Below are 26,299 nucleotides of genomic sequence, written 5' to 3'. Positions count from 1 at the left end.
GTTTACCAGATCCAAAACCGAGGGATGGGTGCTTCTGCATCGAGCAGCGCTGTGGACCGTGAGTTATTCTAGATTTCACTAATATAAGTAATAGTAAATGTCAGTTATTGTGATGTTTATAAATACTCTACTTGGATGCACTCATTAAGGCCACAATATGTGTCGGTCGAGGCAGATGGCCACCCACCCAGAGCCGGGTTCTGCCCAAGGTTTTTACCGTTAAAGGGGAGTTTTTTCTTGTCACTGTCGCATAAGAATGCATGCTCATGGGGGAACTCTTGTTGGGTCTAAACCTGCTCTGTAAGAAAAGCATCTTGAGATAACCTCTGTTATGTTTTGACGCTATATAAAAAATAAATTGAATTGAATTATGTGTGCAGAGACAAGAAAAAGTAAATCTTGAATCTTTTCATGTTCCTTCCAGCCATGGTCGGCCAGTCTAAACTCCTCCCTCCGGAGAAGATGAAGCACAGCATTAAGCTTGTGGATGATCAGATGAATTGGTGCGACAGTGCCATGGAGGTGAGTTCATGTTTCATGAATTTAATCGATCGTGTTTTCAATATACTGCACTGTACGTACTCGACGGAAGTTGTGTTTTGTTGCTATGTGTTGCAGTATCTGAGGGACCAGACAGATATGCTGGTGGTGGGAGTCCTCGGCCTGCAGGGAAGTGGGAAATCTACGATCATGTCACTGTTATCTGCCAACACTCCTGAGGAAGATCAAAGGTAAGGTTGGACGTAACACCAACGATGAGCTTGAGCTTGTACACTGCTCGGTTATACGCGTAGAAACCATGAAGAAAGTCCACAGTTAAAAAAGATGCTGATGAGGCTTTCCCATAATGACAAAAAATGTCATCTAATATGTAAGCGAAATTTGAAATAATAAAACAATGTGTTCCTGGTGAAGTTTAGTGTGTGAGGAGGTCAGTGTTGCAAAAGCAGCACATACTCACCCGATACAAATTTGAATAACACAAACAGATAACACAAATAAATAGTAAATATCTCTATACGTTTATTTTCCCATCACAATATTGTATTTTAAAGCTACTCTTAAATAGTGGTACTCTTTCTGAACACACAGGGGCGATATAGTAAACAAATCTGCTCCTGCAGAGTCCAGTGAAGTGTTTCAGCTAATCATATGTTATTTAGTTTAAAATCAACTCAGTGTATGACACTGTACAATGTCCACATACCAGATAACCATTTAATAATATTCTGTTTGTTTAGAGAAAATTAGTACTAGCTAAAATGCTTATTCAGACCTTTACACCCTATCTATGCATTTGTTAATTGCAGTCATTTTTTTTCTTTTACCTTAACCAGTGCAGTGACTTAAATTCATGTAATGCATGTTTGTTTGTGCAGGGGTTATGTATTCAGAGCCCAGACTCAAGAAATCAAGGAAAGAGGAGGAAACCAGAGCACAGGCATTGATTTCTTCATCACACAGGAGAGAGTCATCTTCTTGGATACGCAGGTACGAACGAAGTATTTGTGGATACGGTGACAGTTTCTCTTTCTGTTTCTGTAGTATTTTCAATTTGCTGTCGGAGTGTAAGCAAGTCATGAACTGTGTAAATTGAAATGTCACCTTGGAATAGACAGTAGTTACAGTTAAACTATGGAAACACCGCATTTGGCCGAGGATTGACGAGTTGCGTGTGAATGCCTCGTTTGTTTCTTCAGCCGATGCTCAGCCCGTCTATTCTCGACCACCTCATCAACAACGATCGGAAGTTGCCTCCAGAGTACAACCTCCCTCACACATATGTTGAGATGCAGGTCAGTGGCTGGCAGCGGGTGAAAACACCAATTGTTAATATAACCTCTAGGGACCAAAATGTACCTTTTTAGTCCTGTGATTCATTGTTTAGTGTCAGTTTTAATTCACACATGCCCACATTAGCACTCTCCGTGTAATCTCTCAACAGTCTCTTCAGATCGCCGCCTTCCTGTTTACAGTGTGCCATGTTGTCATTGTGGTTCAAGACTGGTTCACTGACTTAAACCTCTACAGGTAGGTACTTGTTTACCTACGGTGGATCTGTATGTGTTACTGTTCACAGGTCAAAGTCCCCCTCCCCCCCCACTCCTCCTGCAGGAATGTCGAGCATTTCATCTCGTATCTTGAGAGGATATTTGTCCTCTGCTTTTTCATAAGCTCAATAATGTTTAACTTTCAGTTGGTCTTGCAGACAATGAATGCGGGAAAAGCCAGACCCGTTGAGAATGACTGGCTATGTACCTGTCTAACTTGTGCTGACGCTTATTCATCTTCTCCAGTACAGAATAAACTCTAGCCTCATAGTAAGACATTTTCCCCTCTTTGTACTTTTTCCTGTTTTGACTTTCACACAACTGAAAATTGTGACTCTGTAGTCGAAAGCAAAGCTGTAATCAGCTTGGTGGTAGATGATGGTAGAAGGTAGATGCCACTGGCATGGAAAGTATAGAAATTAAATCAATGAGTTAAAGGGACTATTTGTAACTTTCAGAAATGCTTCTTAACAACGACACCTGTGGCCGTGAAATCAACGAAAGTCAGCGTCGGGCTCGCGCTTGCTCGCTCTCAATATACCTGAACGAGCATCACTCAAAACAGTGAGGCGACACACGTCAGCTAAAAGCACAATATCACTCAATATTTCAGCTGCTTGGCAGTAATGTTAGCTGACCAGACGAAGGTCTCTCCATGAACATGATTTAGATCTGATCCTAGTGTTGGCTTTTCCTGCCTAAGTGCAGGCTGATGCAGCGGTGCTCTGCAGCGTGTCTCCTCTGCTCTCTCCTCCCGCAGCCGGAGAGAGCAGAGGAGACACCGGCACCCGGTCGGTAACGAGAGGGTAACGTTACTAGCTAAGGAGCTCCGTCACTTCACAAGACAAGGGAAACCTCTGTTGGTCTGGAGGAGCTGCAGCATTTTTTTTCTGCACAAACGTCCACTGTGCATTCACTAGATATTCTCAGAGCTAAACTAACTCTTCTGCAGTGAGGAGTGAGCGCGCGTTCACGTCTAGAGGTGGAGCGAGCTGAGAACGCGAGTGAAGGCAGGCAGGCAGAGTTGGAGAGGCAGCGGTCACACGTGAGCGCGCATGTGTGACGACCCGCTACATTTATGCGCGTACAAAGTTACATATAGTCCCTTTAAGTATGTCTTAAACAATATTCACATGCCGATATATATATATATATATATATATATATTGAAATCTGGTTAATTACCCAGCATTTTGCAGCTACTGCCTCATGGAAGCAGATGTTGGCACCACACAGGAAGTTGAATGTTATATTTGTGGATAGGTTTCTTCAGACCGCTGAGATGCTGAAACCTTCCACTCCGTCTGCAAGCCACGACAGCACCGGCTCTTCAGGCAATGACGACGGAGCAGAGTACTATCCTCATATAGGTGACTTTTTGAATGCAGAAACACACAATCGCACACGGCAACCAGGTTCAATGCTATCAAAATCAGCTTCTTTAAATTCCTCCCTCCTCCAGTGTTCCTCCAGAATAAGGCGAGACAGGATGATTTCTGCCCAACGAATCTGAAGAACACGCACATGGTGGTGGACAAATTAATGGCCCACTCTCATCTCAAATACAAAGGTTCAAAACTACAAGAATATTCTCTTTCATACGTAAATATACATTCTGCTCACACTATGCTTGTTTTTAATTAATGTCTAAAACACAGGGGGTTGGGATAATCCCGTGGTTATGATTTAGTATTTGGTTTAGAGATTTGATTAATAAAATAGTTGATTCATGATGCCACACCTGCACTCATCCCATAATAAATGGTTTGTTTTTAGGTACATTGTCCATGCTAGACTGCAATATCTTCCCTGGCTTGGGGCAGGACTATCTGGCAGCTGAAGTCAACATGTTCCTCCTTCCTATGCAGGAGAATGACGGGGAGGATAATCTGACTAAAGCAGGTCAAAGAGAATTTATCGTCACATAAGGCAAAACTTAACTGCCCTCCTGTATATCGTGTAAAATGTGAATTCCTCTTTGCACGGTGTTTAGGGTCGGGAACGTACCCGCTCTTCTCTCTGCTGCCCGGGTACAGAGGACACCCTGCCTTCTCCACCATGGTTTCAAAGCTCCGCAGCCAAATACTGGCCATGCCCCGCTGTCAGCTGTCACACACCATCCTCACTGAGAAGAACTGGTAAACATCACATTCTTCTTTGCTCACTTTGCATTTATAATAACATTAACCTCATTGGTATACCACTAATCGAAACCAGAGCACTTTAAAGGACAAAGACAACATAACGCAACCAAACACAACAATAGAAATGTTATAACAGCAAGGGCGTCATTTGTACCATTTAAAGTTTATGGTTTTTGGCACCTTTATTTGACACTTATAGATGATAGGTGATAGAGGTGTGACATCCGATTAAGGTCGTCTGAGTTTATAAAGATGCAATGAGATTAAATTGAGATGCTAGAATTGAACATCAAAGTTAATGCAGTAAAGGACAATGCTCTTTTTAGTTGTAAATATAACATTGTTTATTGTAAAGTAGGTTTCTGGTTTCTGCCAGTGAGACAGACCATGAATTTGTATAGGGTTTGTGCAGTAACAATGCAGAGATTTACAAAGTATTTCTGCTTTTGTGCCATTCTACCATTCTTTATAAAGCAATACAACCAATTTAATTGTAATTTTTTTAAATTTGTTAACATAAATGTATATACTGTACATGCAAGAAAATAGCATTCAGTTTTGTTTTATTTATAGTTGTAGCCTTCATTGTGGAGAAATATAAAATATGTATTTCAAGCAAGAAGCTGGTCACAAATTCAAGAACAAGCATGTCGAAAGAAATAAGTTTGAATTTAATTTTTTTCTAGGTCGATGTGTAGCCCACACATCGACCTAGAAAAAAGACGTACACTGCATAAACCTCAGCATGTCGCCACCCCCGCACATTTCCTGTCTGCTAGTGTACACATAAATCAAAAGCAAAATATATAATCTCACAAAAAAATAGAAACAAAACACATTGGTTGTATCAAGGTGAATACAATTGCTGGTCTGTGTAAATGTGTTGTGTTTTTACAGGTTCCACTACGCAGCTCGTATCTGGGATGGGGTGAAAAAGTCCTCGGCCCTCTCCGAGTACAGCCGCCTGCTCTGCTAACGCCTCGGTTGAACTGCTATTATACACAATAGCAGTTGCAAGCTGTTATGTCCGACATTCAGGTCACATAAAGAAAAATGTGGCTCTGAAAGTGGAGGCCGTCGTTTGCACCCTACAGGAGGGACAAGTGAAACCGGAAGTCCGGTCAGTGGTGAAGAGTCCCATATAAAGCAGGACACCTTCTGTAGACTTTGGTGGGAGTGAAAACCTGCGGACTCTTGGCGTCGTTGTGTGTCCCTGCCGTGTTGAACAGGCACAGCTGCAGCCGGCACAGTTGTGGCGAGAAAGAGAGAGAAAGCCAGTTGTCTGCACATGTTTAAGCAAAATGTGAACATGCTTTATTTGCAAGCCGTTATTGTCTTTGTGATCTTGCAATCTGTGTACTGATGGTGCACACGTGAATATAGTTCCGGTATCTGCTTTTTTTTTCTTTTTTTTCTTTCAAACCTCGGTCAAAAGAGGAATTGTCAATTACTCAGAAATAAAAGGAGACTCTATTGAGAAATATTTAATGTGTGGTTCTTTTTTAATGAACTCTTCTCTTAAACCTTTCACAGGACAGAGGGTCCTATTTTACACCCGGCGCAAAGCGGCACATCTGTCATTGCTGGTTTCAGACCGACGCAGTTGTCATTTTCACGCCTACGTTGTGCATCTTAATGAGGTGTGGTCGGGTGCGTTGTTGGCACATTGCTCTCTTGAAGCAGCAGAAAGCAATTGCACCATTGACAAACAAAAACCTGGTCTAAAGTGCGGCGCAGTTATTTATCTGCTATTTAAAGGGTGCATTATTCAGATATTAATATACGCCTACATACAGTGACTGGTCTTCAATTCTACCTTAAAGATGTCAAATATATGTTAATTTGAGGTAGGTCAACATGGCAAACGCTCCATGGGCACTTTATGGGTAGCTGGATAAGACCTCTATCCGTCTGTTGGGCTTTTACAGGAATATTGTGAATTTGCACAAAACTTTGTAGAAAGGTTCATGATGGAAACCTAATGCAACCTCTCTACTGCAACTAAATTAGTTATTCATTTGGCAGGTGTTGCTCAACAAGTGTTTCCCATAAGCGCCAACACTTAAGTTTCATTTCTTATTCTGTGCCGTTACAAATAAAATCCAGATCAAACCGGTTTAAACCTGTTGGGGATTGTGGTGTTCTTTTAGGGTAAACGAAAGTGTGGCTTCAGTGTTTCATCAATGCAGAAAAGTAAAAACATCTCTGTATTTCTACTGCAGAGAGAGAGAGACAATGCTCAGAGATATTTATTCTATCATCATTCAGGAACATCTTGATGTTTAAAGGTCAATCAAATCCAACTGGAGGATGGTGGCAATAAAAGTAAATCTGACTCTGGCTCTTTTTCTGCTGCACTAACATAACACATTCATTTTAGTCTAGAAAAGTCTAAGTATACTTGGCTTATACTGACAAGTATACAGAAAAGTAAGTATATTTCGCTTACTGTTTTGTTTACTTTTTGATAGAGTAGCCTGTTTAAGTGTGTGAGAGACGGAAAACATATTCTTTTATATGAATTTACTTTAGTCTACATTTTTGCATTCTCCGTTCACTGTGGAGGCATGTAAGAAAAACTTTTTTTTTTTTTTTTTATCTCATCACAAAATTAGCAAAAGGAGCAAGTCTCTTTATGTAATGCATAAATCATTGGCTAAGTACTATAGGTTAATGAAAACCTACGTGTATACTTGCAGTAAAAACTATTTATGCATTAAACTAGTAGTTTACAGAAAGTATATTTTAAAGTGTACTTTCATAAATTAAAAAATGGGCTATAGGTAAATAACTAGTAAACTAACAGTATACCTAAAAATTCACTTGTAGTTCACCTGATAATATAGTTGCAGTACAAAATACAACTTAGATGTAAACTAGTTGTGTACTCAAAGTTTACTATTCTTACACTTAAAGTACACTTAGAAGTATACTTGGGATGTAAATAAATCTGAGATAGTTTTTATATTATATTATATTATCATTCTATGATATGAGTTAATAGAGGAGAAGTGAGAAATGGGTAAGGTAATATAAGTTTTTCTTCTACCTACTCCTTTTCGGACACTATAACTTGTTTTGTTTGTTATTATTTTGTATCTGTTTTTATTTATTATATGTTCGAAATAAAGTCTTTCATTCATTCATTCATTCATACTTTTATAAACAAAAAAATGGGCCAATTTAGTCCCAAGATGTATTGCAGTAGTACACTTATAAGTATACTACTAGTACATTGAAAATAATATACTTACTACATAAAGTATATTTGGGAAATATACTTGAACTTTGCTTAAGTTTACTTCATAAAATAAACTTGAATACTATTTTTTCGTAAGGGATAGCTATAAGTAACCTCACAGGAGGTAATGCACTACTGTTCAGAACTGATATAAAGATTCCGGTTTCATTTCTAGTGAATTTACAAGGCTTTTTTAAAGTTTCACTTTTTGTCACCATCAAAGCAGGAATGAAGGAGTGGTTTTATGATGAAGACCACTCCTTCTCAGGAGGACTACTTATAGTGATAAGGGATCAGGCTGAAACTCAGTCGTGTCCCACCATCACAAAATGCATCTCCTTATGCTGATCTTTGGGATCGTGCTTCTCCCTAAAGGTAAGTTTTAATTCTCTTATCTGTTTTTTTTAACTGTTTCATCTGTAAGAAAAGAAGGGTCGTCATTTTCAATGACATCATTTATTATTAATACACATGCTACATGTGACATGGGTCACTTAAGGTTGCATGCCAAATAACAGTTCTGTGTCCACATCCTACATGTTATTTTCCTGTTATACTCACCTGTTTGTGCACAGATCATTTTGCCTCTTTTCTATTCTGTTGTTGAAAAAACAGAAGTCAGATCTGCACTTGACATCCACCTTCATAATCCATTTTTTAGCTGTGCTCATAATTTTGATTAATTTACTTTTAAAGTGTTAAAATGATTTTGTCCACCCCTTGTAGAAAATATTTTTTTTTTACTTAATAAACTTATCTGAGTTTTGTGTTTTCTCAGCATACACCCTGAAATGCTACGAGTGTATACCGGGAGCCTCCGGAACCTGCACAACCGTGGAAAAAGAATGCCCTGGGGGTCAACAATGTAGTGCAATGAGAGTCAGTGTATATGCAGGTTTGGTAATTTGTGGTGCATCATTTTTTACGGTAAAACTGCTTTGTAGGCTACTGGCACAATTTACAAAAGATTCCTCTTTTTCTGCAGGTGGTTCAAAACTTACTGATGTCAACATGAAAAGTTGTGCTTCGACCGAACAGTGTGGTGAAGGCTCACTCAACTTTGGACTCTCCAAAACCGTAATTAACAGCAAGTGTTGCGCCACCGCGCTCTGCAACAGCCAACCTGCCCCTGGTAATGTACTGTTTGCTGTTTGTATTCTTTCCACTGAGAGCTGTTTTAGTTGCATGAGCTGTTAAAAATGTGAAAACTACTGTCCTTAAAAATTAGTGTTGTTTGCATTTGTCATGTTTCACATGTCAAAATAATGACTTTTACTATAACAAAATCTGATTTAACTGACTAAAACAATATTTTTTTTTAACATAGAGTATTTGTATGTTGTATTATGTATGGTGGATTGATGATGCCAGTCCATGTATCAGAACCTGAGACAATATGCTTGGAGCAGAATTTGTTAGAGAGACAAGACTCAAATTCCAAGACGAGCCAATATGAGGAAAATTACTTTTCCCTCCGTCACCATCCGCTATAGAGGAGCCCAAGGGCACGATACACCCAACTGCCACAGTGCAGCTCAGGGGCGTGTCCAGACATTTTTGATAGGGGTGGCACCAGTGGGGCACTGACTTATGCAGGGGTGGCATGAAGTGTGAGCAGGAGCGCCTGCGCACAGACATATACACTCACGTATGCACACACACACACACACACACACACACACACGCACGCACAAGAAAATACACACACACGCACAAGAAAATACACACCCACACCCAGGTGTCGGCATAGCATTAATTTACCATTTTTGTCTCCACAACCCATATCTACTTCATTTACTAACACTGCAAGCAAGAACAGACCTACTAGTCACAACATTCAGGAAAAGGCAACATACAAATGTGATTGAAAACTACCATACTTTATTCTAACCTCAAAACAACCTTCCAAGGTATGATATACAGTACATACAAAAAAGACAATGCACTTTCTGTATAAAGTGCCAACAAAATTACAATAAATAAGCCTGTTTGGGGCAAAACATTTACTTGACAAAACTTGTCACATGTGCCACAGTGTAGTAAGTTACTGTAGTATTCTCAGCAACAGAGAAACCTGAACTCCCAGGTATAAACAAAAGTCACATCCCTCCTCACATACCAGCAAATCTTGTTTTAACATTGTAAAGTGAACTGTTAAATAATGCCAAAATAATTTGTAAATTCCCAAAGTAGGTTACATACAAAAGAAAATCCTCATTCTAAAACAGTCACTTTATAAAGTGCCAACAAAATTAAAATAAATAAGTCTTTGGGCAAAATATTTGCTTGACAAAACTGTGCAAAACATTACATGTGCAACAATGTAAATGGTTGGAGGTACAGACCGTGTAGAATATTTTATCAACAGAGATAGCTGACCTTACCAGAGCTTATGTGTGCATAAAAAAAGTTTACATCACTTGTAACAAATCTTGTTTCAACACTGATTTGTTACAGTAATAATGCTACAAAATAACCTGTGACTCCAAAAGCCAACATAAGAAAACAATGCACATTAAAAAACACAGTCACTCTCCGCCTATAAAGTGCAAACATATTTAGAATACATACGCCTCTTTGAACAAATTATTTAACCAAACAAATTATAAACTTTACATGTGTTACAGTGTTGGATAGTATTACCTAGTATTACCATTCAAGAGACCCAATCTGTTTTGACAGTTCCTTCCTTCCTTGCTTCCTTCCTCCCTCCCTTCTTCCTGTCCTTCTCTCTTTCATTCCTCCCTCTGTCCTTCCTCTGTTCTTCATTCCGTCCTTCCTCCCTCCCTTCTTCCTTCCTTGACCTGAGGAAAACAGGAGGGTTAAAACAGTGCAATTCGCCTGTTCTTGTGTTTGTTTGCAAACACTTTGATAAAATCATCCATGTTGAGTGCCCTCGCTCTTCTTGACTCAATACTTAGCAAACCTAAATGGCTTAGTCTGTTGTCTAGCATGGTTGTCCTCAAATGAGTTTCAATGAGCTTTAGAGCTGAAAAACTCCGCTCACATGCAGCAACACGGGTCTAACATAACAATGTTACGCAGTACAGAATAGCTCAATGTTAGATTTAGCATCGTTGACAGTCAAAACAGTGTTTGCTAATGAGATGAGATGATGACAGCCTTGTGCCAATTACAATAAAAAGAAATAAAACAAGACAGGGTAAATGTTTAGCTTATTACCGTTACAGCGTTTAACTACAGGCACAGTAAGTGTAGTAAAATGTAGGCTACTCACATCTTTCACGACGACGCTCCAGAGACGTGTTGCTTCCATAGACTGACTGTAGAAAAAAAAAGTTTGTTTCACCTGTAGGTTCACCTGCTCAAACTTCTTCTTCTTCGCGCCTTTTTTTTTTTGCAGGCTACATACTACTTTAGCGCATCTCTGCCTCTCGGGTTTCAGAAGGAACTGCAACTCTAAACAAGAGTGCAGTTTACATTCAGTGCCGTGGCCCGCCTCTGACTGGGCATATAGCCAATCATATTTTAAGATATTGGGGTGGCACTTGGGGTGGCCAATCAGATTTCAGGGGTGGCCTGTGCCACCCAAGGCCACTCCCTGAACACGCCAGTGGTGCAGCTGTGTGTGGGTGTGAAAGATATACAGAGTGAATTTTCAGGTTTAAATCAATCTTGTTTTATATAGGGGCCAATCATGTTTTTATTTCAACATCTAATTTTCCTGTATTTCGAAATGATCATACGATCATTAGACAATGAACAAACTAATGGCATAAATCTTTGCATTTTGTTCATTTGAAAGCTGTTCATCAGCAGGGAAACGCCAACAAATGTCAATTAAAAAAAGCTTTGATAAAGGCACTGAAGAAGAAAAGTGCATTGCAGTAACCCATCAATCTCCCTCTACATCCCCAAACAACATGAACAATGTATGATCTATGTTACAGAGCCCAGCCGATCCAGTCCAAATGGTAAGAAGTGCTTCTACTGCGATGGAAAAACATGCGACGCAACTGTAAACTGTGAGGGGAAGGAGGACTACTGCGTCTCAGCAACAGGTATCTACAGCATAGACTGTATATAAAGATGGATGACTTATCTCCACTTTTTCCCACTGTACAGAAGTGAAGCCAAAACAAAGAACGTATATTGATAGAAGTGAAAGCCAATTGGTTGTTCCATTGCAACATCAGTGTGCAGCAGCAGAGCTACGCTTCCACCATTTTGGACTGATTTTATGTCTCTACTGAAATGGCCTGTGTTGAACAATAAAAATATTATAAATATGCATCCTATTATAACTATTAACGGGGCAGTGGAGCTGCGGTATCGAGGTCCCGCCCAAACTGACTACAAGCCGAGCACGGCCGAAGCTTGCTATCGAGAGGGAATCACAGTTGTCAATCATGACGTCTCACCCCCTTTTTAAAGCATCAAATAACTAATTAAAACCAAACTTATCAGAAAAACTAACACTTGAACATACACCAGCGTGATAAGAACAACCTTAAATGACAGAAACCATCTTTGGGAAAAACCTATTTGAGGTGTACTTTGATTTTTTAGTTGGGAGGAGGCGGGACTTATGACCTATACTGCAGCCAGCCACCAGGGGGCGATCAAGATGTTTTGGCTTCAGTTTTGGGGAGCTGTCATGTCGTCCATCTTTATATGCGGTCTATGGCCCACAGTATTAAACATATAACTCTGTTCCACATATTTCCTCTGCTCAGACGGATGTTTAGTGATTCTTGTAGATGTAATAAAACGTAAGACTCACACACTAACATTGTTTTCATTCTCTCAGTGACTGTAGGTGAGAAGGTGACCGTGAAGGGCTGTGCCTCCAAGCTGATGTGCTCAGAGCAATCTTCACAGATACCAGGAGTCGGTGGAGCCGAAATGAGCTGCTGTCAGGGGGATTACTGCAACAGCGCCAGCAGCACAAGTGCTGGCCTTCTGCTCCTGGTGGCACCTCTGATCTCTTTGGTCATGCTCTCTTAACTGGTGGAGACGGCGGCAGCATCACTGCTGCACATGGCTCGCAGCTTCTCATCTTTGCACGGCCTCATAGTGCTCACACACCTGTCCTTATCATTTCAAATGACAGTTTAGCAAGCAAAGCATAAAAAATAATTTTGCAATTTGTGATTTATCCTTTGTCTCATACAGTTTCTAACTGGTTTATTTTATTTTTTAACATGTTGCCTATGAAGCATAGCAACTGTCTCGCATATATACATAATGGTCAACAACAGCTCTTTCTGTTTGTTTTTTTAAGTAAAATCAGGTGAATGTGAAAAACATGTTGATGCAACTTTTTTCTTGAGTGCTTTTATTTTTTTAAATTATTGAATAAATACATTTCTTGCAATTCTGCTGTGGTTTCTGATTGTATTTCCGTGTTTCCTTTGAGAATGTGTTGGTCGAATGGTCTGATTCAGGCCCACAGTCTGCATTTGCTGATTCCAGACTCTAAGGTTGGAGGCATCCCTGAAAGTTTACAGCTTTTAATGTGCCAGAGGTTGAACATTTCAGATCTGTGTCCTAACACACATCAATATACAATAAAGGACCCTCAATGTGAGTCATAAATAACAAACAACAAATGCCCATTTGTGTAAGGAATAATATAATGAGCCATAGAGAATGTGAACACTTCATTACTTTATGAAAAAAACATTTTTTTGTTTACCTTGCAAGTGTGTTTCTATAAACTCACAACCTATAGTATACCGGCTTTACCTGTAGCTTTTGAAGTGCACGCTTAGACGGCCAGTCTAAACTCCTCCCTCCGGAGAAGATGAAGCACAGCATTAAGCTTGTGGATGATCCGATGAATTGGTGCGACAGTGCCATGGAGGTGAGTTCATGTTTCATGAATTTAATCGATCGTGTTTTCAATATACTGCACTGTACGTACTCGACGGAAGTTGTGTTTTGTTGCTATGTGTTGCAGTATCTGAGGGACCAGACAGATATGCTGGTGGTGGGAGTCCTCGGCCTGCAGGGAAGTGGGAAATCTACGATCATGTCACTGTTATCTGCCAACACTCCTGAGGAAGATCAAAGGTAAGGTTGGACGTAACACAAACGATGAGCTCGAGCTTGTACACTGCTCGGTTATGCGCGTAGAAACCATGAAGAAAGTCCACAGTTAAAAAAGATGCTGACAAGGCTTTCCCATAATGACAAAAAATGTCATCTAATATGTAAGAGGAATTTGAAATAATAAAACAATGTGTTCCTGGTGAAGTTTAGTGTGTGAGGAGGTCAGTGTTGCAAAAGCAGCACATATTCACCCGATACAAATTTGAATAACACAAACAGATAACACAAATAAATAGTAAATATCTCTATACGTTTATTTTTACCATCACAATATTGTATTTTAAAGCTACTCTTAAATAGTGGTACTCTTTCTGAACACACAGGGGCGATATAGTAAACAAATCTGCTTCTGCAGAGTCCAGTGAAGTGTTTCAGCTAATCATATGTTATTTAGTTTAAAATCAACTCAGTGTATGACACTGTACAATGTCCACATACCAGATAACCATTTAATAATATACTGTTTGTTTAGAGAAAATTAGTACTAGCTAAAATGCTTATTCAGACCTTTACACCCTATCTATGCATTTGTTAATTGCAGTCATTTTTTTTCTTTTACCTTAACCAGTGCAGTGACTTAAATTCATGTAATGCATGTTTGTTTGTGCAGGGGTTATGTATTCAGAGCCCAGACTCAAGAAATCAAGGAAAGAGGAGGAAACCAGAGCACAGGCATTGATTTCTTCATCACACAGGAGAGAGTCATCTTCTTGGATACGCAGGTACGAACGAAGTATTTGTGGATACGGTGACAGTTTCTCTTTCTGTTTCTGTAGTATTTTCAATTTGCTGTCGGAGTGTAAGCAAGTCATGAACTGTGTAAATTGAAATGTCACCTTGGAATAGACAGTAGTTACAGTTAAACTATGGAAACACCGCATTTGGCCGAGGATTGACGAGTTGCGTGTGAATGCCTCGTTTGTTTCTTCAGCCGATGCTCAGCCCGTCTATTCTCGACCACCTCATCAACAACGATCGGAAGTTGCCTCCAGAGTACAACCTCCCTCACACATATGTTGAGATGCAGGTCAGTGGCTGGCAGCGGGTGAAAACACTAATTGTTAATATAACCTCTAGGGACCAAAATGTACCTTTTTAGTCCTGTGATTCATTGTTTAGTGTCCGTTTTAATTCACACATGCCCACATTAGCACTCTCCGTGTAATCTGTCAACAGTCTCTTCAGATCGCCGCCTTCCTGTTTACAGTGTGCCATGTTGTCATTGTGGTTCAAGACTGGTTCACTGACTTAAACCTCTACAGGTAGGTACTTGTTTACCTACGGTGGATCTGTATGTGTTACTGTTCACAGGTCAAAGTCCCCCCCCCCCCCCCCCCCCCCACTCCTCCTGCAGGAATGTCGAGCATTTCATCTCGTATCTTGAGAGGATATTTGTCCTCTGCTTTTTCATAAGCTCAATAATGTTTATCTTTCAGTTGGTCTTGTAGACAATGAATGCGGGAAAAGCCAGACCCGTTGAGAATGACTGGCTATGTACCTGTCTAACTTGTGCTGACGCTTATTCATCTTGTCCAGTACAGAATAAACTCTAGCCTCATAGTAAGACATTTTCCCCTCTTTGTACTTTTTCCTGTTTTGACTTTCACACAACTGAAAATTGTGACTCTGTAGTCGAAAGCAAAGCTGTAATCAGCTTGGTGGTAGATGATGGTAGAAGGTAGATGCCACTGGCCTGGAAAGTATAGAAATTAAATCAATGAGTTAAAGGGACTATTTGTAACTTTCAGAAATGCTTCTTAACAGCGACACCTGTGGCCGTGAAATCAACGAAAGTCAGCGTCGGGCTCGCGCTTGCTCGCTCTCAATATACCTGAACGAGCATCACTCAAAACAGTGAGGCGACACAAGTCAGCTAAAAGCACAATATCACTCTATATTTCAGCTGCTTGGCAGTAATGTTAGCTGACCAGACGAAGGTCTCTCCATGAACATGATTTAGATCTGATCCTAGTGTTGGCTTTTCCTGCCTAAGTGCAGGCTGATGCAGCGGGGCTCTGCAGCATGTCTCCCTGCTCTCTCCGCCCGCAGCCGGAGAGAGCAGAGGAGACACCGGCACCCGGTCGGTAACGAGAGGGTAACGTTACTAGCTAAGGAGCTCCGTCACTTCACAAGACACGGGAAACCTCTGTTGGTCTGGAGGAGCTGCAGCATTTTTTTTCTGCACAAACGTCCACTGTGCATTCACTAGATATTCTCAGAGCTAAACTAACTCTTCTGCAGTGAGGAGTGAGCGTGCGTTCACGTCTAGAGGTGGAGCGAGCTGAGAACGCGCGCGCTCTCTGAGCGAAGGCAGGCAGGCAGAGTTGGAGAGGCAGCGGTCACACGTGAACGCGCATATGTGAGCGCGCATGTGTGGCGACCCGCTACATTTATGCGCGTACAAAGTTACAAATAGTCCCTTTAAGTATGTCTTAAACAATATTCACATGCCGATATATATATATATTGAAATCTGGTTAGTTACCCAGCATTTTGCAGCTACTGCCTCATGGAAGCAGATGTTGACACCACACAGGAAGTTGAATGTTATATTTGTGGATAGGTTTCTTCAGACCGCTGAGATGCTGAAACCTTCCACTCCGTCTGCAAGCCACGACAGCACCGGCTCTTCAGGCAATGACGACGGAGCAGAGTACTATCCTCATATAGGTGACTTTTTTTAATGCAGAAACACACAATCGCACACGGCAACCAGGTTCAATGCTATCAAAATCAGCTTCTTTAAATTCCTCCCTCCTCCAGTGTTCCTCCAGAATAAGGCGAGACAGGATGATTTCTGCCCAACGAATCTGAAGAACACGCACATGGTGGTGGACAAATTAATGGCCCACTCTCATCTCAAATACAAAGGTTCAAAACTACAAGAATATTCTCTTCATACGTAAATATACATTCTGCTCACACTATGCTTGTTTTTAATTAATGTCTAAAACACAGGGGGTTGGGATAATCCCATGGTTATGATTTAGTATTTGGTTTAGAGATTTGATTAATAAAATAGTTGATTCATGATGCCACACCTGCACTCATCCCATAATAAATGGTTTGTTTTTAGGTACATTGTCCATGCTAGACTGCAATATCTTCCCTGGCTTGGGGCAGGACTATCTGGCAGCTGAAGTCAACATGTTCCTCCTTCCTATGCAGGAGAATGACGGGGAGGATAATCTGACTAAAGCAGGTCAAAGAGAATTTATCGTCACATAAGGCAAAACTTAACTGCCCTCCTGTATATCGTGTAAAATGTGAATTCCTCTTTGCACGGTGTTTAGGGTCGGGAACGTACCCGCTCTTCTCTCTGCTGCCCGGGTACAGAGGACACCCTGCCTTCTCCACCATGGTTTCAAAGCTCCGCAGCCAAATACTGGCCATGCCCCGCTGTCAGCTGTCACACACCATCCTCACTGAGAAGAACTGGTAAACATCACATTCTTCTTTGCTCACTTTGCATTTATAATAACATTAACCTCATTGGTATACCACTAATCGAAACCAGAGCACTTTAAAGGACAAAGACAACATAACGCAACCAAACACAACAATAGAAATGTTATAACAGCAAGGGCGTCATTTGTACCATTTAAAGTTTATGGTTTTTGGCACCTTTATTTGACACTTATAGATGATAGGTGATAGAGGTGTGACATCCGATTAAGGTCGTCTGAGTTTATAAAGATGCAATGAGATTAAATTGAGATGCTAGAATTGAACATCAAAGTTAAGGCAGTAAAGGACAATGCTCTTTTTAGTTGTAAATATAATATTGTTTATTGTAAAGTAGGTTTCTGGTTTCTGCCAGTGAGACAGACCATGAATTTGTATAGGGTTTGTGCAGTAACAATGCAGAGATTTACAAAGTATTTCTGCTTTTGTGCCATTCTACCATTCTTTATAAAGCAATACAACCAATTTAATTGTAATTTCTTTTAATTTATTAATATAAATGTATATACTGTACATGCAAGAAAATAGCATTCAGTTTTGTTTTATTTATAGTTGTAGCCTTCATTGTGGAGAAATATAAAATATGTATTTCAAGCAAGAAGCTGGTCACAAATTCAAGTACAAGCATGTCGAAAGAAATAAGTTTGAATTTAAACTCAGTATTGAGGGAGTTTTTTCTAGGTCGATGTGTGGTCTGGTGGGAAAGACGCACACTGCATAAACCTCAGCATGTCGCCCCCCCCCCCCCCCCCCTCCGCACATTTCCTGTCTGCTAGTGTACACATAAATCAAAAGCAAAATATATAATCTCACAAAAATATACAACAAAACACATTGGTTGTATCAAGGTGAATAAAATTTCTGGTCTGTGTAAATGTGTTGTGTTTTTACAGGTTCCACTACGCAGCTCGTATCTGGGATGGGGTGAAAAAGTCCTCGGCCCTCTCCGAGTACAGCCGCCTGCTCTGCTAACGCCTCGGTTGAACTGCTATTATACACAATAGCAGTTGCAAGCTGTTATGTCCGACATTCAGGTCACATAAAGAAAAATGTGGCTCTGAAAGTGGAGGCCGTCGTTTGCACCCTACAGGAGGGACAAGTGAAACCGGAAGTCCGGTCAGTGGTGAAGAGTCCCATATAAAGCAGGACACCTTCTGTAGACTTTGGTGGGAGTGAAAACCTGCGGACTCTTGGCGTCGTTGTGTGTCCCTGCCGTGTTGAACAGGCACAGCTGCAGCCGGCACAGTTGTGGCGAGAAAGAGAGAGGAAGCCAGTTGTCTGCACATGTTTAAGCAAAATGTGAACATGCTTTATTTGCAAGCCGTTATTGTCTTTGTGATCTTGCAATCTGTGTACTGATGGTGCACACGTGAATATAGTTCAGGTATCTGTTTTGTTTTGTTTTTTTCTTTCAAACCTCGGTCAAAAGAGGAATTGTCAATTACTCAGAAATAAAAGGAGACTCTATTGAGAAATATTTAAAATGTGGTTCTTTTTTAATGAACTCTTCTCTTAAACCTTTCACAGGACAGAGGGTCCTATTTTACACCCGGCGCAAAGCGGCACAACTGTCATTGCTGGTTTCAGACCGACGCAGTTGTCATTTTCATGCCTACGTTGTGCATCTTAATGAGGTGTGGTCGGGTGCGTTGTTGGCACATTGCTCTCTTGAAGCAGCAGAAAGCAATTGCACCATTGACAAACAAAAACCTGGTCTAAAGTGCGGCACAGTTATTTATCTGCTATTTAAAGGGTGCATTATTCAGATATTAAGATACGCCTACATACAGTGACTGGTCTTCAATTCTACCTTAAAGATGTCAAATATATGTTAATTTGAGGTAGGTCAACATGGCAAACGCTCCATGGGCACTTTATGGGTAGCTGGATAAGACCTCGATCCGTCTGTTGGGCTTTTACAGGAATATTGTGAATTTGCACAAAACTTTGTAGAAAGGTTCATGATGGAAACCTAATGCAACCTCTCTACTGCAACTAAATTAGTTATTCAATTGGCAGGTGTTACTCAACAAGTGTTTCCCATCAGCGCCAACACTTAAGTTTAATTTCTTATTCTGTGCCGTTACAAAGAAAATCCAGATCAAACAGGTTTAAACCTGTTGGGGATTGTGGTGTTCTTTTAGGGGAAGTGAAAGTGTGGCTTCAGTGTTTCTTCAATGCAGAAAAGTAAAAACATCTCTGTATTTCTACTGCAGAGAGAGAGAGACAATGCTCAGAGATATTTATTCTATCATCATTCAGGAACATCTTGATGTTTCAAGGTCAATCAAATCGAACTGGAGGATGGTGGCAATAAAAGTAAATCTGACTCTGGCTCTTTTTCTGCTGCACTAACATAACACATTCATTTTAGTCTAGAAAAGTCTAAGTATACTTGGCTTATACTGACAAGTATACAGAAAAGTCTAAGTATATTTCGCTTACTGTTTTGTTTACTTTTTGATAGAGTAACCTGTTTAAGTGTGTGAGAGTTTGAAAACGTATTCTTTGATATGAATTTACTTTAATCTACATTTTTGCATTCTCCGTTCACTGTGGAGGCATGTAAGAAAAACTGTTTTTATAAGTTTCTTTTTTTTTTATCTCATCACAAAATTAGCAAAAGGAGCAAGTCTCTTTATGTGATGCATAAATCATTGGCTAAGTACTATAGGTTAAAGAAAACCTAAAAGTATACTTGCAGTAAAAACTATTTATGCATTAAACTATTAGTTTACAGAAAGTATATTTTAAAGTGTACTTTCATAAATTAAAAAATGGGCTAGAGGTATATAACTAGTAAACTAACAGTATACCTAAAAATTCACTTGTAGTTCACCTCATAATATAGTTGCAGTACAAAATACAACTTAGATGTAAACTAGTTGTGCACTCAAAGTTTACTATTCTTACACTTAAAGTACACTTAGAAGTATACTTTTATAAACCAAAAAATGGGCCAATTTAGTCCCAAGATGTATTGCAGTAGTACACTTATAAGTATACTACTAGTACATTGAAAATAGTATACTTACTACATAAAGTATATTTGGGAAATATACTTGAACTTTGCTTAAGTTTACTTCATAAAATAAACTTGAATACTATTTTTTCGTAAGGGATAGCTATAAGTAACCTCATAGGAGGTAGTGCACTATTGTTCAGAACTGATATAAAGATTCCAGTTTCATTTCAAGTGAATTTACAAGGCTTTTTTAAATTTTCACTTTTTGTCACCATCAAAGCAGGAATGAAGGAGTGGTTTTATGATGAAGACCACTCCTTCTCAGTAGGACTACTTATAGTGATAAGGGATCAGGCTGAAACTCAGTCGTGTCCCACCATCACAAAATGCATCTCCTTATGCTGATCTTTGGGATCGTGCTTCTCCCTAAAGGTAAGTTTTAATTCTCTTATCTGTTTTTTTTAACTGTTTCATCTGTAAGAAAAGAAGGGTTGTCATTTTCAATGACATCATTTATTATTAATACACATGCTACATGTGACATGGGTCACTTAAGGTTGCATGCCAAAAAACAGTTCTGTGTCCACATCCTACATGTTATTTTCCTGTTATACTCACCTGTTTGTGCACAGATCATTTTGCCTCTTTTCTATTCTGTTGTTGAAAAAACAGAAGTCAGATCTGCACTTGACATCCACCTTCATAACCCATTTTTTAGCTGTGCTCATAATTTTGATTCATTTACTTTTAAAGTGTTAAAATGATTTTGTCCACCCCTTGTAGAAAATATATTTTTTTTACTGAATAAACTTATCTGAGTTTTGTGTTTTCTCAGCATACACCCTGAAATGCTACGAGTGTATACCGGGAGCCTCCGGAACCTGCACAACCGTGGAAAAAGAATGCCCTGGTGGTCAACGGTGTAGTGCAATAAGAATCTCTGTATATGCAGGTTTGTTAATTTGTGGTGCATAATTTTTTACGGTAAAACTGCTTTGTAGGCTACTGGCACAGTTTACAAAAGATTCCTCTTTTCCTGCAGGTGGTCCAAAACCTACTGATGTCAACATGAAAAGTTGTGCTTCGACCGAACAGTGTGGTGAAGGCTCATTCAACTTTGGATTCGCCGAAACCCTAATTAACAGCAAGTGTTGCGCCACCGAGCTCTGCAACAGCCAACCTGCCCCTGGTAATGTACTGTTTGCTGTTTGTATTCTTTCCACTGAGAGCTGTTTTAGTTGCATGAGCTGTTAAAAATGTGAAAACTACTGTCCTTAAAAGTTAGTGTTGTTTGCATTTGTCATGTTTCACATGTCAAAATAATGACTTTTACTATAACAAAATCTGATTTAACTGACTAAAACAATATTTTTTTTTAACATAGAGTATTTGTATGTTGTATTATGTGTGGTGGATTGATGATGCCAGTCCATGTATCAGAACCTGAGACAATATGCTTGGAGCAGAATTTGTTAGAGAGACAAGACTCAAATTCCAAGACGAGCCAATATGAGGAAAATTACTTTTCCCTCTGTCACCATCCGCTATAGAGGAGCCCAAGGGCACAATGCAGCTGTGTGTGGGTATGAAAGATATACAGAGGGAATTTTCAGGTTTAAATCAATCTTGTTTTATATACGGGTCAATCATGTTTTTATTTCAACATCTAATTTTCCTGTATTTCGAAATGATCATACGATCATTAGACAATGAACAAACTAATGGCATAAATCTTTGCATTTTGTTCATTTAAAAGCTGTTCATCAGCAGGGAAACGCCAACAAATGTCAATTAAAAAAAGCTTTGATAAAGGCACTGAAGAAGAAAAGTGCATTGCAGTAACCCATCAATCTCCATCTACATCCCCAAACAACATGAACAATGTATGATCTATGTTACAGAGCCCAGCCGATCCAGTCCAAATGGTAAGAAGTGCTTCACCTGCGATGGAAAAACATGCGACGCAACTGTAAACTGTGAGGGGAAGGAGGACTACTGCATCTCAGCAACAGGTATCTACAGCATAGACTGTATATAAAGATGGATGACTTATCTCCACTTTTTCCCACTGTACAGAAGTGAAGCCAAAACAAAGAACATATATTGATAGAAGTGAAAGCCAATTGGTTGTTCCATTGCAACATCAGTGTGCAGCAGCAGAGCTACACTTCCACCATTTTGGACTGATTTTATGTCTCTACTAAAATGGCCTGTGTTGAACAATAAAAATATTATAAATATTAACGGGGCAGTGGAGCGGCGGTATCGAGGTCCCACCCAAACTGACTACAAGCCGAGCACGGCCACAGCTTGCTAGCGAGAGGGAATCACAGTTGTCAATCATGACGTCTCACCCCCTTTTTAAAGCATCAAATAACTAATTAAAACCAAACTAATCAAAAAAAATTAACACTTGAACATACATCAGTGTGATAAGAACAACCTTAAATGACAGAAACCATCTTTGGGAAAAACCTATTTGAGGTGTACTTTAACTTTTTAGTTGGGAGGAGATGGGACTTATGACCTATACTGCAGCCAGCCACCAGGGGGCGATCAAGATGTTTTGGCTTCAGTTTCGGGGAGCTGTCATGTCGTCCATCTTTATATGCAGTCTATGGCCCACAGTATTGAACATTTAACTCTGTTCCACATATTTCCTCTGCTCAGATGGATGTTTAGTGATTCTTGTAGATGTATTAAAACGTAAGGCTCACACACTAACATTGTTTTCATTCTCTCAATGACTGTAGGTGAGAAGGTGAACTTGAAGGGCTGTGCCTCCAAGGTGATGTGCTCAGAGCAATCTTCACAGATACCAGGAGTCGGTCGAGTAGAACTGAGCTGCTGTCAGGGGGATTACTGCAACAGCGCCAGCAGCACAAGTGCTGGTCTTCTGCTCCTGGTGGCACCTCTGGTCTCTTTGGTCATGCTCTCTTAACTGGTGGAGACGGCGGCAGCATCACTGCTGCACACGGCACACAGCTTCTCATCTTTGCACGGCCTCATAGTGCTCACACGCCTGTCCTTATCATTTCAAATGATGACAGTTTAGCAAGCAAAGCATAAAAAGTAATTTTGCAATTTGTGATTTATCCTTTGTCTCATACAGTTTCTAACTGGTTTATTTAATTTTTTTACATGTTGCCTATGAAGCATAGCAACTGTCTCGCATATATACATAATGGTCAACAACAGCTCTTTCTGTTTTGTTTTTTTAAGTAAAATCAGGTGAATGTAAAAAACATGTTGATGCAACTTTTTTCTTGAGTGCTTTTATTTTTTTAAATTATTGAATAAATACATTTCTTGAAATACTGCTGTGTATTCTGATTGTATTTCCGTGTTTCCTTTGAGAACGTGTTCTTCGAATGGTCTGATTCAGGCCCACGGTCTGTATTTGCTGATTCCAGACTCTAAGGTTGGAGGCATCCCTGAAAGTTTACAGCTTTTAATGTGCCAGAGGTTGAACATTTCAGATCTGTGTCCTAACACACATCAATATATAATAAAGGACCCTCAATGTGAGTCATAAACAACAAACAACAAAAGCCCATTTGTGTAAGGCACAATATAATGAGCCACAGAGAATGTGAACACTTCATTACTTTATGAAAAAACATTTTTTTGTTTACCTTGCAAGTGTGTTTCTATAAGCTCACAACCTATAGTATACCGGCTTTACCTGTAGCTTTTGAAGTGCACTCTTAGAGGATGCAGACATGTATGAATTAGCAGCAAGACGAGGTGACTTTCACATTTTTTAACCTGCTTGAGTTTTTGTTCTGCAAAGTAATCTGGATTAAACGGTAAAACATCTTTTTGAGGTATGTTTGGAGTACTACATCTACCTAAACCCAGTCAGAAATTTAGTGACTATGTGATTTGTGCCTGCTAGACAGTAAGAGCCACCAGACATTTGGTTTAGTTTTACAGTTACTTACAATGTTCTAACCTTCAAAAGAGTAATGCATCATTGTGTTGGTTTATTCATTTTAACCCAGGAACAATGTAAGGCTCAGAGATCAAAACATGATGATGGATGGGTTCAAAATATCGTCTGGTATTATGGCACAGATACTGAGAAATGTCCACCTGTGATATGAACAAGTGATTTAACAGACTGAATCAAACATTTGTTTGTTTAGGGTCTGTATATTATATGACAAAATATTGCACACTGACATCCCAAAAACCAACACAAAATTGTGGATGGACTGATGGCTCATGCAGATTAATTTGATCACCCCAGAGAAGGTCAGGAATTTGCATTTGCATTTGCTTTGCATTTGGCCATTGAGCAGACAGCAGGGGAAAAAAGCAGAGTGCAGATCTCTGCCATGTGTGTCTGCAACAATCAAGTCTATTTTTTTCAACAAAACCCACGTAGACACGAGGTTGCTGCCCAATAAAAAGGCACTAAATAAATAAAATGTATCTACATTTTGCAACCTACGCGAGGCAGTGTGCTGCTCTCTGTCTCTCACAGACTCTCCCTTCACTTTTGCCCAGCAGTTGGGAGGCCAGACACAGGAACCTTTTTGGATGAGGAGTGTTTTCGCAAAGTTTATTCATGAGCAAAATGTAACCCACTAGACAACTTCCCTGCTAAACTTTCCCTCTGCTCCGATCGCCAACACCTGTCTGCCCTGAGTGCAGCCACCATGTTTCTGAGAGACTGAGAGCTCCTCACTCTCTGCATGTGCCACACAAAATGATATCTCTGATTGTCCTTTATTCTCCCATGATGAGGAGATCAGCTCCAGGTGTGTGACTTCCCACACCTGCTCCCAATACTGTCATATAGGAGTGGGTGGGGCCACCTGGCAGGATTGTAGATCAGCCCCTTACATCTTGTTAACAACTACCCCCCTCTCAAGTGTTTAGAAGACAATAAACAAGATCACTTTGGAGTTAAGTATGCACAACAAAAACTAATGAGTCAAAAGGAGAGAAAATCGTATTTATTATAATGCTTATTTGACAGCTGATATACATTCTTTAAAGGTGCACTGTGTAATCCCTGGCCACATGCTCCAAAGAAATAGGGAGCAGCATTTCACCTCTAAAGCATCAAATAACTAATTAAAACCAAACTTATCAGAAAAATTAACACTTGAACATACATCAGCGTGATAAGAACAACCTTAAATGACAGAAACCATCTTTGGGAAAAATCTATTTGAGGTGTACTTTGACTTTTTAGTTGGGAGGAGGCGGGACTTATGACCTATACTGCAGCCAGCCACCAGGGGGCAATCAAGATGTTTTGGCTTCAGTTTTGGGGAGCTGTCATGTCGTCCATCTTTATATGCAGTCTATGGCCCACAGTATTGAACATATAACTCTGTTCCACATATTTCCTCTGCTCAGATGGATGTTTAATGATTCTTGTAGATGTATTAAAACGTAAGGCTCACACACTAACATTGTTTTCATTCGCTCAGTGACTGTAGGTGAGAAGGTGACCGTGAAGGGCTGTGCCTCCAAGCTGATGCGCTCAGAGCAATCTACACAGATACCAGGAGTCAGTGGAGCCAAAATTAGCTGCTGTCAGGGGGATTACTGCAACAGCGCCAGCAGCACAAGTGCTGGCCTTCTGCTCCTGGTGGCACCTCTGGTCTCTTTGGTCATGCTCTCTTAACTGGTGGAGACGGCGGCAGCATCACTGCTGCACACGGCACACAGCTTCTCATCTTTGCACGGCCTCATAGTGCTCACACACCTGTACTTATCATTTCAAATGACAGTTTAGCAAGCAAAGCATAAAAAATAATTTTGCAATTTGCGATTTATCCTTTGTCTCATACAGTTTCTAACTGGTTTATTTGATTTTTTTGCATGTTGCCTATAAAGCATAGCAACTGTCTCGCATATATACATAATGGTCAACAACAGCTCTTTCTGGTTTTTGTTTTTTTAAAGTAAAATCAGGTGAATGTGAAAAACATGTTGATGCAACTTTTTTCTTGAGTGCTTTTATTTTTTTAATTATTGAATAAATACATTTCTTGAAATACTGCTGTGTATTCTGATTGTATTTCCGTGTTTCCTTTGAGAACGTGTTGGTCGGATGGTCTGATTAGAGAGAGTAGAGAGATTTCAGATTGAGAGGACGCTGGCGTGTTTGTCGCCGCTTCTCAGTTCCGTAGCAAAAACTTCGCTTTTTGTTTAAATCTGTGCCTACATTCACTGCATGTAGGAATAAGTTATCACTATAAGTTGTATTTACACTTCACTGTCTGGTGCTGCTAACTGTCAGAAGATTGTGCACATTTGGCTCTGTGTGCTCGCCTTCTCCAGTGATCAGCTGTTAGCTGTTAGCCGCCGGTCAGCTGTTAGCTCCGCCGACCAAGCG

General features: G+C 40.0%; 4 protein-coding genes across 5 annotated transcripts in view; all 4 read left to right on the top strand.

Annotated features, from left to right (window-relative positions):
• The window catches only part of LOC141779254 (nonsense-mediated mRNA decay factor SMG9), a 6,945-nt gene extending 1,262 nt beyond the window's left edge, over window positions 1–5,683 (top strand). The window contains exons 4-14 of the mRNA XM_074654003.1: window positions 1–58; window positions 425–522; window positions 619–731; window positions 1,380–1,491; window positions 1,701–1,796; window positions 1,946–2,031; window positions 3,315–3,421; window positions 3,514–3,621; window positions 3,828–3,953; window positions 4,045–4,189; window positions 5,093–5,683. The exon at window positions 1–58 is cut by the window's left edge and continues 177 nt beyond it. Coding sequence (XP_074510104.1) covers window positions 1–58; window positions 425–522; window positions 619–731; window positions 1,380–1,491; window positions 1,701–1,796; window positions 1,946–2,031; window positions 3,315–3,421; window positions 3,514–3,621; window positions 3,828–3,953; window positions 4,045–4,189; window positions 5,093–5,171 — 1,128 coding nt within the window. The 3' untranslated portion in view covers window positions 5,172–5,683. The remainder of the gene's footprint in view (window positions 59–424; window positions 523–618; window positions 732–1,379; window positions 1,492–1,700; window positions 1,797–1,945; window positions 2,032–3,314; window positions 3,422–3,513; window positions 3,622–3,827; window positions 3,954–4,044; window positions 4,190–5,092) is intronic.
• Window positions 5,684–7,654: 1,971 nt separating this feature from the next.
• Window positions 7,655–12,777, top strand: LOC141779251 (urokinase plasminogen activator surface receptor-like). Its single transcript, XM_074654000.1, has 5 exons — window positions 7,655–7,811; window positions 8,215–8,331; window positions 8,422–8,568; window positions 11,348–11,458; window positions 12,208–12,777. Exons 1-5 carry the CDS (start codon window positions 7,766–7,768, stop codon window positions 12,402–12,404), a joined length of 618 nt encoding a protein of 205 aa, XP_074510101.1. The 5' UTR covers window positions 7,655–7,765; the 3' UTR covers window positions 12,405–12,777.
• A 398-nt stretch (window positions 12,778–13,175) lies between these two features.
• On the top strand, window positions 13,176–18,460 carry LOC141779250 (nonsense-mediated mRNA decay factor SMG9-like). Its single transcript, XM_074653999.1, has 10 exons — window positions 13,176–13,263; window positions 13,360–13,472; window positions 14,122–14,233; window positions 14,443–14,538; window positions 14,688–14,773; window positions 16,075–16,181; window positions 16,275–16,382; window positions 16,588–16,713; window positions 16,805–16,949; window positions 17,870–18,460. Exons 1-10 carry the CDS (start codon window positions 13,204–13,206, stop codon window positions 17,946–17,948), a joined length of 1,032 nt encoding a protein of 343 aa, XP_074510100.1. The 5' UTR covers window positions 13,176–13,203; the 3' UTR covers window positions 17,949–18,460.
• Window positions 18,461–20,226: 1,766 nt separating this feature from the next.
• LOC141779252 (urokinase plasminogen activator surface receptor-like) lies at window positions 20,227–25,959 on the top strand. 2 transcript variants are annotated; one of them, XM_074654001.1, is made up of 5 exons: window positions 20,227–20,373; window positions 20,777–20,893; window positions 20,984–21,130; window positions 21,843–21,953; window positions 25,389–25,959. In XM_074654001.1, the coding sequence occupies exons 1-5, from the start codon at window positions 20,328–20,330 to the stop codon at window positions 25,583–25,585; spliced, it is 618 nt and encodes a 205-aa protein (XP_074510102.1). In that variant the 5' UTR covers window positions 20,227–20,327; the 3' UTR covers window positions 25,586–25,959. The 2 variants fall into 2 exon arrangements, with proteins under 2 accessions (XP_074510102.1, XP_074510103.1); XM_074654002.1 differs by lacking the exon at window positions 25,389–25,959 and adding an exon at window positions 22,686–23,119.
• Window positions 25,960–26,299: the final 340 nt, after the last annotated feature.

Source organism: Sebastes fasciatus, chromosome 12 (assembly GCF_043250625.1).
Source record: "Sebastes fasciatus isolate fSebFas1 chromosome 12, fSebFas1.pri, whole genome shotgun sequence".
Classification (NCBI taxonomy): Eukaryota; Metazoa; Chordata; class Actinopteri; order Perciformes; family Sebastidae; genus Sebastes; species Sebastes fasciatus.
The sequence above is the reverse complement of the archived record's forward strand: the minus strand, read 5'-3'. Positions and strand labels throughout refer to the sequence as shown.